This window comes from Neofelis nebulosa, chromosome 17 (genome assembly GCF_028018385.1).
Source record: "Neofelis nebulosa isolate mNeoNeb1 chromosome 17, mNeoNeb1.pri, whole genome shotgun sequence".
In the NCBI taxonomy this organism is placed as follows: Eukaryota; Metazoa; Chordata; class Mammalia; order Carnivora; family Felidae; genus Neofelis; species Neofelis nebulosa.
The window spans coordinates 26,889,553-26,902,111 of record NC_080798.1 but is presented as its reverse complement, the minus strand read 5'-3'; the positions used below and the strand labels follow the sequence as shown (position 1 = coordinate 26,902,111).

General features: G+C 42.9%; 1 protein-coding gene across 1 annotated transcript in view; it reads right to left on the bottom strand.

Annotated features, from left to right (window-relative positions):
- Positions 1-12,559, bottom strand: part of LONP2 (lon peptidase 2, peroxisomal) — a 104,184-nt gene continuing 91,625 nt past the window's right edge. The window contains exons 13-15 of the mRNA XM_058706807.1: positions 4,100-4,307; positions 3,492-3,682; positions 1-413 (exon numbers count right to left, since the gene is read on the bottom strand). Of these exons, the coding sequence (XP_058562790.1) occupies positions 192-413; positions 3,492-3,682; positions 4,100-4,307 (621 nt within the window). The 3' untranslated portion in view covers positions 1-191. The remainder of the gene's footprint in view (positions 414-3,491; positions 3,683-4,099; positions 4,308-12,559) is intronic.

The following is a 12,559-nucleotide window of genomic DNA, read 5'->3' as shown; positions in this document are numbered from 1 at the left end:
TTCAATTTTTATCAATCCGTTTATTCAATTAACATTTCTATAATCAACACCAGCCATTTGAGTGAGGTTACTGTCGTGATCATGTTCAAAGATTAGGGACACTTAGCCTACCTCTACTGGTATGAACAAAAACCTTTTCTGTGCCCTTTGGCACTTCATAACTTGCAATTCTGAAAAGTCGGGATTTGGGCCTACAGTTTGCTATTTAAGAGACCAGGTCTGGTCTTGACAATAAAGCCACCATCAAAAGCTGCATTAAGAACTTCATCCAGGCAGCTTGCTGTAACAAAACTTAAATCCTGTCGTACGTTGCCCGGGATTTCTTCAAGGTCTTTTTCGTTCCTCTGAGGAATAATGACTTGCTTCAATCCTGCTCTGTGTGCCGCCAGCACTTTGTCTTTAATCCCACCCACCTAGGAGGAGAGAAGAAAGTTACTCAGATTTCTGGACATCCTCCGGCTGTGAAAAGATCCCTGACCCAACTTTTTTTCACAGCTATTTTAAAACGTCTAAATCATCTTCCATTTTGTTACAGCATGAGCTAGGAAAGCCATTAAAAAGGTTAATAAACAGTAAATTGTTTTACATTTCGTGTTCAGTCCTTTTAATGGGGGAAAATTCTAAATTTTCAGTAATGAGCACCTTTTATGTCCATGATCCCTTTTTGCACTGTCAAGGTTAATATTTATATTCCGTTCTGTAATCAAAATCTTATCTATAGGTTCATTCTGAAAAAGCATTACATTATCTTGACCACAAATACCATTCCTATAGAGCTTAGTTGGGTGCCAGGATCTCTCCTTCTGTACAGGTTTAAAGCCATAACCTTTGTGCCACTTGATGAAGAAAATCTATCCCAAATGATCTAGGCACTTAGGTGGTTTTAAAGTATGTCCACAATGGTCCCTTCATAAAAGGTGGAGTCTAATTCCCCTCCCCCTGAATGTAGGTCAGGCTGAGTGACTCATAAATGGAATGTGGGGGAAGTGATGCTGTATGACTTTCAAAGTTAACCCATAGAAAATGAGAGTTGCTGCTGCTGCTAGATCTGTCTCTCTTGGATCTCTTGCCCTGGAGGTAGCCAGCTGCCATGTTTGAGATCACCCAATAGTCCCCAGAGAAGCCCTAAGGTGAGGAACTGGGGCTTCCTGCCAACCAGGACCAATCTGCTAGTCATGTGAGTGAACCATGTTGGAAGCAGCAGATCCCCAGCCCCAGTCAACCTTAAGATGACTGTGACTGGGTTGCTGTCTTGACTGTATGATGGGATCCGGAAGCAGAAGAGCTCAGCTAAGCCTCTCCTGAATTCCTGACCCACAGAAACCGTAAGAATAACAAACACCATTGTTTTGGGTGGTGTGTTAGACAGCAATAGACTCCAAATGCAGCTCTCAGTCATACCACCCAGAACACATAAGCCCTGGAGACAGCTCTCAGAGCCCTCCAACCACCTGCACTGACACTGGCTGCTCCAGGCCCTCCTGCATAGCTATCCTCCTCTTTCTAGGCTCTTCGGTATGCTGCTGACGTACACTTTCCAAGTACCTTCTTCACAAAGAATCTAAGACAAACAGACTCCTTGCATGTATGAAAATAACCATTTTACTTTCACATTTTATTGAAGGTGTATACGAGACTGGACTTCAAGTCATTTTCCATCAGAATTTTGAAGGGACCGTACATCTGGTGTCACTGAGGAGAATGATGACAGAACTTTCTCCTTGGTTACCTGAAAGGCTTTGGGGACGACCTCCTTCTCCCAGCTGGTGTGGACCCTTTCAATCTGAAGATAACCTTCAATTCTAGGAAACGTTCAATTCCATTTTCTGTCTACTAGAATGCCTGATAGCTCAATGTTGGATCTGCCTGCTTTTTCTATTATTTTTTTCTGAACAGTTCTTTAATTCTAAAACAGTTTTAAATCCAAGTTCTGTCTTATTCTCTGTTCTTGAATTGTCTTTGCCAGCGTTAGCAAGTCTTTCTCTTAAATGCTGCTGCTTTTCTTCTGTCTCATGGGACAGGTTTAAAACTGGAGGCTTACTCAAACTTTCCCTGTGGGGCTTGGGAAAGCCTGGACCTGGTTGAGTGCAAGTGGAAGAACCACTTATTCTATGGAGATTTCTATGAATCCCCTCATTTTGTTTCCCATTTCTTTCCTGCTCTCCTGGTCTGTGCTTTCTGGTTATGAGCCTTTGCTTTTCCCAGATTCCTGAATTGTTTCATCAGCCAGGATACTTTCTTCCAGAAGTTGGCTGAACTCAGCTGCTGACTCCCCGCTCATTTCTGAGTGCTTGTATTGCCTTCACTCTGCTTAGTCTACCATCTTGAACTAGGAGGTTGAAGAGTTCATGGTCTGTAAAGTATTTACATTTCCTATTACCAGCACAGCTAGTATTAACCACTGTTAACCACCGTTACTGTCTCTTGGAATGCAGTTAATTCCTGGGTAAGGTAGAAGAAAAGGGATCAGACATTCTTTTTGAGTAGACCTACTAATGTGTCATAAGAATAGGGTTTAGAATATGGTTGAATTCCTGGTTGAATTTTAAAAACTGATTTAAGTTTATTTTGAGAGAGTGTGAGAGACAGAGGGTGCACGTAAGAAGGGGAGGGGCAGGGAAAGGGAGAGGGAGAATCCCAAGCAGGCTCGGAGTTGTCATTGCAGAACCTGATGTGGGGCTCAAGAGATCATGACCTAAGCTGAAATCAAATCAGATGCTTAACTGACTGAGCCACCCAGGTGCCCCAGTTTTGGTGATCTTAATTGGTGATTATGATCTACTTTCACCATTACTTTATAAAATAAAGGTGCTCTCAGAATAAAGAACATAAGTTTCTTTCCTCATTGTGCTATGAACCTGCCCAAATTCTGTTATAGACTGGCACTGGTAATTAATGACTTAGAACCCTAAATGTTCACTCAAGTTCTCTGCATTTTATGTGTTTTTAGAAGTAGTTTAGCGTATGGCGGGGAGCCCCAAAGCTCCATATATATAAAGATTTTTGAGAATTTAGCCATTAGACAGGGCTAGTCTTTGTTATAGTTTCCATTTTATACTTATTTTTCTATAAATCTATCAACTACAGTAATCTAAATTATCTACAGGAGGTCTCACAGGAACTTAAAAGGTTGAAAAATTCGCTTAAAGTTTAAAAATAGCTGCTATCCTGTTTTACACAAAAGCTATCTAGTTAACAATTTGCTAACTACAACAGTCTCAATTCTTCACCTCAGTGGCTGACATCACCGATGACCAGACTGATACTTTTTTTCCCCTCACGAGTCTTCTTTCTTAGAAGGGAAAATATGGGGAAAATTGTCAGTTTTTCTTTTATTTCATCAATATTGAAAAATAGGAGCTAGTTACAAAGTATAAAAACTTCGTGTTTTCTTAAACGAAGGTATTTTTAGGAAGAAGGCAAACTACTATGAATTTAAACTTAAAATTAAAAAAATTGAAAACCATATAAATCACTTTCTTAAGACTTACTGGAAGAACGAGACCCCGCAATGTGATTTCTCCAGTCATGGCTACATCCGAACGCACCAGCCGCCCACTAAAAAGTGAGGCGAGACAAGTTACTATGGTAACTCCAGCAGATGGTCCATCTTTTGTGACAGCACCAGCTGGGAAGTGCAGATGGATGTCTGTGTTGTCAAGAAGATCAAAACTTCCAGAAGCTTAAAAAAGGAAATAAGGATTTTAATGTAGAAAAATTAAACCTGTTTTTTTTCCCTCTTAAAAAATAAAAAAGATAAAAATGACTGTTGTGGTTAAATGAATCCCTCAAAATATTAATGGGCAGTATAATCAGAGTGGGGGTCTGGAAGAAGAATTTCATTCTACTCCGAGTGGAGCTGAAAACAAACCCTCGGAATTAGTTCCTAGTTTAGGCACTAGCCAGATAGTCCTAAAATGGGAACTAGAATTTTCTAAGGGCGTTTAAGCAAAGGTTTATACTTTACTGGAGGTGTAACTGTTAATTTAAAGCTCATCTTAATCCTTGCCACAGAACTGTGAGATGCCTGCCTCCCGAATCACGATCCAACGGCTCTTCCTTGCTACAGCTGTACCTCTGCCGGGGCTAGGCCACTCACCATTGGTCAGATGGTATTTCTTCGCATTGCTGCGGAGCCAGCTAATTGCGAGATGGGCAGACTCCTTCATGACATCCCCTAGCTGGCCAGTCAGAGTCAGCTGACCTTCGCCATCCATTCGGCTTGCCTCCACAAACATGATTTCCCCACCTAAGGGGGTCCAGGCCAAACCTATTGCCACTCCTGGTTGACTCAACCGCTCAGACACCTTGAGAGAAAGGAGAAAAATGATCAGTTCAGTCAACAACAGCCATTACTTCCCAGCTGGCTAATCACGTTACCAGAGCCTACTTCTTCAGTTTAAACTGAACTCAAAGCTTCAACTCAAAGTACTTATTACTTCACATGATTTGAAGTCACCACTTAGGATGTGTGGCTTTCTGCCAGAAGAAAAACTAAACTTCCTGTTTGGCATTTATCAGAAACAATTTTACCTTAGAATATGTTGAATAACTTTAAGAGCCACATCTAGTTCCTGCCCTAATTTTGAAGGAACAAACCCAACTGTTTTATCTATGAATATTTTTATTAGGCTACATATTTATAAATACTCCAGAACCTACCTTCATTTGTTTCAGAAAGAAGCCCTTTCTCAAATACACGTTTAAGAACCATTAGCTCCAGAAGACGAGTGTGAAGGTAGATATTAAAACCCTTAGATCTTCTCTGCCACTTTCCTTTCTCTGTTACTGCTGCAGAAACACTATAAAATATTACTTCATGATGCCCCAGATCCTTTTGCATGCGCTTAGAGGCCTACTGTGTGCCCTCACTGCCACTGTAAACTGAACGTGTCCACTTGCCCGAAACCACGAGCCAGGTGATGAAGCCAAACAGTTCATCCAAGTTATGAAAGCACATAAAACCTAACAGTACAGCTGAAACACAATCATCCTCTGAGCCTCCACATTTCTTATACTACATAAGTTATCCGTATCAGGAACGGGGCACATGTCAACCCACTGCTAATGCAGATATGAAATTCTTCTACCAGAGGGAACATCCTCACTGAGAGCAGCAGGATCAATGATCTGAGTTTCTGGTTAAAGGGCTGGGTTGATGATCTTATTCCTTTTCCAAGGGGCTTAGATGGTGAAAATCTTGACTTTAGAATACTTCAAAATCATGTGAGGCATTCACGAAAGCTATTGGGCACTTATATTTAGTGGTAAGCCGTATAGCATTATTTTAAAAGTTTGTTTCATATTTACAAATTTAATTCTAATTAACTTCATATTTGGTAAGTTAGAGAGATTTGGAAGTCCAAACTATAGTATTAGTTGAGCCGATACTGTGTACTGGGTTTCACTTCTCTCCGCTTTGCATTTGTGTAAACCTGTTCTAGATTTACTTGAGGAGAAAGACAAAAGATCAATATGCAAAAGATCAGTGTTATTTAAAAAAAGTTTAACGTTTGTTTATTTTTGAGAGACTGAGACAGAGCACGAGCAGGGGAGGGGAAGAGAGAGAGGGAGACACAGAATCTGAAGCAGGCTCCAGGCTCCGAGCTGTCAGCACAGAGCCCGATGTGGGACTCAAACCCACAAACCAGGAGATCATGACCTGAGCTGAAGGTGGACGCTTAACTGAGCCACCCACGCGCCCCAAGATCAGTGCTATTTAAGAAAAATGTAGAAGCAACTATTTAGAAAAGTGTTCACAAGGCTTGCTTTCTTTCTAATACAAATCACTTCTCTATACCTTCATGAAATCTACCTTGGGTGGGAATTTGCCCACGGTTCCTGTCTTACCACATGGCTCTTTTCTAGAGCAGAGTGAACTTATCCTAGAGAATTATCCTCAGTGCACTGAATCATGTGTTAATTTAACAGAAAAAGCCATCTGGCAGAATTCTGTTAGCCATAACAAGAACCATCCCTTTCTTACAGCTCAATCCTCAAAACTCACTTGTCAGAATAATACCAAAAATGTCCCCAAAGGGTCAGGAGTAAGGTGCTTGTTGATTACTATGTCACTTTGAGAAACCAAGCCAGTTTTCCAATATTCTCCATCTGCTGGGAGGCCTGGTACTTGGGGTTGAGGAACTGATGCATTGCTAATTGAAAGCATGGGGGGGCAGGTAAGTACAGAAGGCCAAACCAGAATCACACAGGCCCACAAGCACTGTATTCTGACTTGATGGTAAGTGTTCTCATGTTAACCTGAAGATGGGAAAATGACAAATCTGTGATTTAACAAAACACAGGCGGGAGAACTGACGGGCTTGATTACCAGCAAACCTAGCACCTCTGTGATTTAAAGCTAATAGCAGTTATCGAAGAGGTAAAGAATCTTTAATTCTTAGACTTGGAATCATACTTTTTTTTTTTTTTTAAGATTTTATTTTTTAAGTACTCTTTACACCCAACACCGGGCTCGAACAACCCCGAGATCAAAAATTGCATGCTCTACCAACTGAACCAGGCAGGAGCACCTGGAGTCACACTTTTTGAGGGCATGTGTTCTGAAACTGTAACAATCAAGCATCAGGTTTCTATTTTTCCCTCAGAGATGATGGGAGTGCAAGTAAATGTGAATGTAAGACACGTGCTCCTTTTCTGCTCATTTTATTAACCCCTTCTTACACAACAATTTGTTTTCATTTTTTTAATTAAGAACATTTTTTAAATGTTTATTTTTGAGACAGAGAGAGAGAGCGAGAGAGCACATGCGCAAGAGCAGGGGAGAAGCAGAGGGAGAAGGAGACACAGAATCCAAAGCAGGCCCCAGGCTCTGAGCTGTCAGCAAAGAACCCTACATGGGGCTCCAACCGTGAAGTCATGACCCGAACCGAAGTCAGACGCTTAACCAACTGAGCCACCCAGGCACCCCAATAATTTGTATTTCACAGCACTCCTTAAAAAGTGAATTGATACGGGGGCGCCTGGGTGGCTCAGTCGGTTAAGCATCCAACTTAGGCTCAGGTTAACGATCTGGCTTGAGTTTGGGCCCCGCATTGGGCTCTGTGCTGGCAGCTTGGAGCCTGGAGCCTGCTTCGAGTTCTGTGTCTCCCTCTCCCTCTGCCTCTCCCCCATTCACGCTCTCTCTCTCCCTCAAAAACAAACATTAAAAAAAAAAAGTGATTTGACACAATAATTTCAAAACTATGTTTATCAGTACTTGTCTATTACTTTCTAACTCCATTAGTAGTCTGTGGAATCATCAGTTATATTAGCCAAGACGAGCCTCTGCTTGAAGTGGAGAATGCTTCCCCCCCCAGATGTCAAAGTGGAACACGAGCATCTCAAGTTCACTTCTGTCATTCAATTTCCCACCTGTATATTTTTGTGCTTCCATTATCCTGATCTGTTAACTACATCTTGTTCAACAAAAATGATCAATTTCTTCTGTAATAATTGTGCAATCATGTAAATCAATCATCTAAATATGCAGATTGAAGAAGTGTTGAAAATATTTAATGAAAAACCTAATGAATGGTTGCATTCTTAACAGCTCAATGGACAGGAGTGTTTAAGGAGCACTTGAGTACTAATCATGGCCAATTTCCCACTGTTAATCCCCCTTGATTAACCAGAAAGAGTGATAATTGATTGAAACAGTAAATATGTACAATTCTCTGTGACTGTTCCAAGCCCAGATAAACGCTCACAGCTTTATTACCTTATTTACTACTGCAGCCTCATGAGAGGGATCAAGAGTTTTACATTCATTCAACAGTGCTTTACAGAGCATCCTGAGCTAGGCTCCATTACAGACTGAAGGGGCAGGATATCAAAGTGAATACCTCTTAGAACTGACAGACTACTTGAGGACATTAGATGAAGGCACAATTCTACTCCAGCACCGAGAGAGGATGACAGAAGACCTACCGAGTGCTTTCATCTACAGAGCCTTGAAGAGGCAGGAATCCCTGTCTGGGAGCTGGGACAAGGTTATGGAAGAGGCTGAGCAGAGTCTTAAAATATGAGTAAGAGTTTGCTGGGCAGAGAAGGGCCAGGAAGCTATCATAACAGAGAGGCCAACAGGTGTCAATGACTGGATAATTCCAGGGGCCTCCTTTCCAGGGGCAAACTCAGTACCACACTGAATGCACAACCCGAGCCCCCAGAGGGTGGTGGTCCACGTGCAGGCTGGTTAAGCAGTGACACACTGTCGACTGGTTTCTCTCAGACCTCAGAGAGCGTTTCTGCTCCCGCAGGGCCGTCACCGCAGCAGCTACCCATCTGCCAACTTCTTTAAAGTCTTTGTATTGAGATCCTAAGCCTGCAGTTCATGAATATTTGATTTTTCTCCATGTAAATTGGTTTCCGTTGCGTTTACAAAAGGGAAGGTCAGATCCCGTTTGCTTTGGAGAGTGGCTGGGGTCCATGACTGTCCGCTCTCAAAGCCATGTTAAATAGCCCCCGTCTGGCCTGATGCCACACTGCAGAGAGCTGGCTGCTTTCAGAGCCTGTCAGTATAGCCTTTTCTCGGCATAACCCATCCGTGGTGGGCGCTGGGCCAGGCCGCGTGTGCAGCATTGGTGCTGTAGTAAACAGCATGTTTAAATGTTGTGGAACCGAGAAGTAATTTACCACCGCGATTCTTTTGGGCATTTCATTAGTGTTTACACTCTGCCCATTTCTAGCACCTGATTTTGTCTGTTTGAAAGATAAGCTGATGGAATCTCCTGGAATTCACCTTTGGATGCATTCTATTCAAGATGTTTTAAAAAATCTGCATGTCTATCTTCTTTCCTTTAATACTATTTTTTAAATGACCTTCAGATACGGACTTTTTGTACACCACTGCAGGAAGCCAATACTGAGGCTTTAATACAAAATATGAACAGAGTCAGTAATATTCAGATACCTAACACAATCTCAGGACTAGCAGGATGGACAGAACGTAGACACTTAAGGCACGGATGACTAGTTTTCTGAGGCTGAAAATTAAATTTACCATAAAGACTAGAGCTTACCTGTTCTTCTGTGTCACTACATTTACAATCTGAGAGTTTAAGACTGTCACCCCCCAGAGATATTTAGTCAACTGCAAGACTGGCCAGGTAGGATATGTACCCAGTGATGTGGAGGCCTCTCCTGCTTTCACTGGGGTGCAAATGAAAATTGTAGGATTCTCATTCCCTGTCCCGTCCCTAGGGTATTCATGTAACCAGTAAGAGTAATTACAACTGAGCTGTTATTAATGGCAATCTCCTAACTGACCAGATTAAATAAGATTAAATAGCTGTGATTTGATTCTGTACCTCGATGTGGCCCAGCCCGTGCTTCTGAGGAAGGACTCTAAAGTAGCGTGCCCCGTGTCAGCACAATGGCATGCAGGCCGCCTAGGCTGCTGCCGACACCTGCACCCATGCCTGCTCCTTCGCACCTTTTCTTCCAGTGCAGGGAGATCTTTCCTTTCCTTTTTAAAAGTGCGTTTAATTGAACTTGTTTCTCTAGGAAATTTCCTTGTATTGGAAAAGGTGACTATGATACTGTCCCTAAGTTTGAAATCTAGACTAAGTTCCCAGAACTCATTTTCCCACCTGTGTAGGGAATTCTAAAGGAATGTTAACTGTTAGTAAAAATGTGCCGTCTTACTTTCTCCCTCACTGTTCGTTTCTTAGGTTGGTCACACCTTTGGTAGTAACATATTTTTGCAGATTCTCTCTGATGAGAGTAAGTAGTTAGGGGTGGTATAAGACTATTAATTGCAGGTATAAAATCAGGACTACAAAAACAGTAAAAACAACCTTCTTTTTAAAATATATGTGTTTTTATGGTGATTGGGGATGGTCCTGTTAGTTTTTACAGAGTGCAGTGGTTGCAGGAACTAGCATTGTTTTTTTAGCATGTACCAGGCACTATGTGGGTGTTTTATATACATTACCTCACCAAATTCTAAAATCCACCCAAACACATACATACAATTACCCCCTGTGTCAGATGAACACATCACACTTGGGGAGGCTGGGCTCATCACCAGGTGAGGGACAGGCCTCCCTGCTCCTCTCAGACCTTCTTCCTCCTTCCTTCTCCTAAACCCCTGTTTACTGCAGCTGGCTTTCCCACATTCATTCCCTTCTCCCCATTTTCTGCTTTCAAACACTGTTCTCCTTCCTCACCACCCTGCATCCTGCCATCATCTATGTCGTGCTAGCATCCACCTCTGGCTATCACCTACGGTGTCCTCAGAAAACAGCTGATGCTCTTCTGCTTCCTGGATTCTGTGTTCTCTGAACACCTCCCCAGTTCCAACAATGGTTTCCTCACTGTAACTCAGCCACTCTCCTCTGGGCCCTTATCACTAACAGATACCACACCACCTCTGAAATCTGAATTTTAACCCTGCCATCCCTGATCATTTTCTTCTCCTTCTAGTTCGCTTGTCCTCGAGACCATTGCTTCTGCCACCTTCACATCATACACTTGCTCTGTCCTAGCTTCAGTTCTCTCCTTGTGTGACAAATGAACCTGTGTTCCAACATTATAACCATTTTCTTGTGAGGGACTCACTATTTGTGCCCCTTTCCTCATTACCCCCACAAAGGGATCCTCATCACACACATGCCATTTCCTGCCCTTCACTCTCGGTCCCACCCCCAGCTCACCTTCCCAAAGACTCTGTACCTGCTGACCCTCTAGCAACATCCATCCTACACTCTCTACGGGATCGCTGTTATCAGCAAACAGGGCTCCGTTTGGAAACATTCTTCTTGTGGCCTCCACACTCCCTTTGAGCCACCTCATTTCTCTGCAATCATTCACAGCTTCTGAAAAGAGTTGCCCACACACTAATCCACTTTCCTGTCACCTCCCACTCTTTGTCCAACACACTCCCAAATCGACCATGCCCACCACTCCCTGTGGACCGCCTCTTTCGAGGTCATGGACTTCCATGTCAAAGCTAATACACAAACAGCAAACACATTTGGATGTCCCCTCCTTCATGAGGGTTTGTTTGTTTGCCATGCTCCTTTGTTTTCATGGCAGCATAAAGCCTATTTCCCTCTTACCTGCCTGTTACTTCCGAACTTTTCTTTCCCCCCAGGGCTCCTCTTCTTCTCCATGACCCTAACTGTTGGCATCTTTAGGGCCTGCCCCGAGGCTACTTGCTTTTTTCTAGGTATACTTTTCCCTCTGGTGACCTCAACATTTCTGGGACTTTAAATATCCTCTCTTTTCGGACAGTTCTTTAATTTATACCTCCACCTTAGACCTGTCCTCTGAGGGACAGGCCTGCATGTCCACACGTCTCCTTTCCTGTGCCTCGGACATTTCACACTTAACATGTTCACAACGGAGCACCAGCCCTTGCCCTCCATTCCTGTCTTTCCCGCCTCAGTAGATGGCACCGCCATCCAAAGATCCTGTTGCTCCCACCTGATGACTGTTTCCTTTGTTCCCTGTCCATCATCCACCAGCAAGCCCGAGTCTACCTATAAAATGAGCCTCCAATGGTGCTGGAGCAGTGGCCCTGACGTCAGTCCTGCCTGTGTGCCTTCCTTACAGCACCACCCTCAACCTGGAATTATGTGTTAACCTGTTCATTTTTGCTATGAAAGTATCATGAAAGGAGAGACTGAATCCTGCCTGTTCACTACTGTATTTGCCAGCAGCGCCTTAATGACTATTTACTGAACGAATGAAACTCTAGAAGAAAATGACAGACCCTAGACTTTTATCTTTATGGAGAACATAGGCATTTAAACCAAAAAAGGTGCCTTATAACACTGTGGGATCACCTCTACACATACTCCAACATTCTTAGTGTAATGTCTCTGCAGACTTTTTACCTGGGAGTGCATGAAGAGCGACAAAGACTGGCCACTGTGAATCCCCTGTGAGAACCAAGGCCTGCCCAGGTGCTGGTGCTCCATCTCTCTCACGTGAGAGACAGGTCACACCTCTGGAGTCAGGCCTGAACCAAATCTCAGTTCTGGCAAAAGATGTGTCTTCTTGCAAGTTATTTAAACACTCTAAGCCTGTTTCCTCATCTGTTCTTGGAAAGAGGCCATAACTGAGGATTCAAAGATGTCTTACTTGTGAGAGGGTCTTCTGTGGTGCCTGATACCTAACAGATATACACAAAAAGTAGCCAAGAAACCCATCCCAACCTCTCCCATTCCAAAACACAGCACTACATTTGGTAAGAATATAAACAAAAATCTGACGTAGAGCAGATGGCGTTTTTTTTTTGGAACTGCCATACTTCAAGCCATTCTCTTTTAGCAGAGAAGGGCAGGAATTAGCTTGGTCTGACACAGTATTGAAGAAGAGCAGAAAGAATACTAGACTTGCCATCAGCTGGTCGGAGTCTGAATACTGACTTTGCCATTTGTACCTTATGGATTTAATCTCATTTGATCTCTTCAAACTTCTTCCCTGGTGTAAAATGAAGACTCCCAGCACAGTCATGGCCCTCAGGGACAACAAAGAGATGTTCCATAAATCTTAATCTTGGAGATGCAAAAGCTCAGGCAAGGCTGATTAAGAAGTTTGGAGCTGAAGGTCA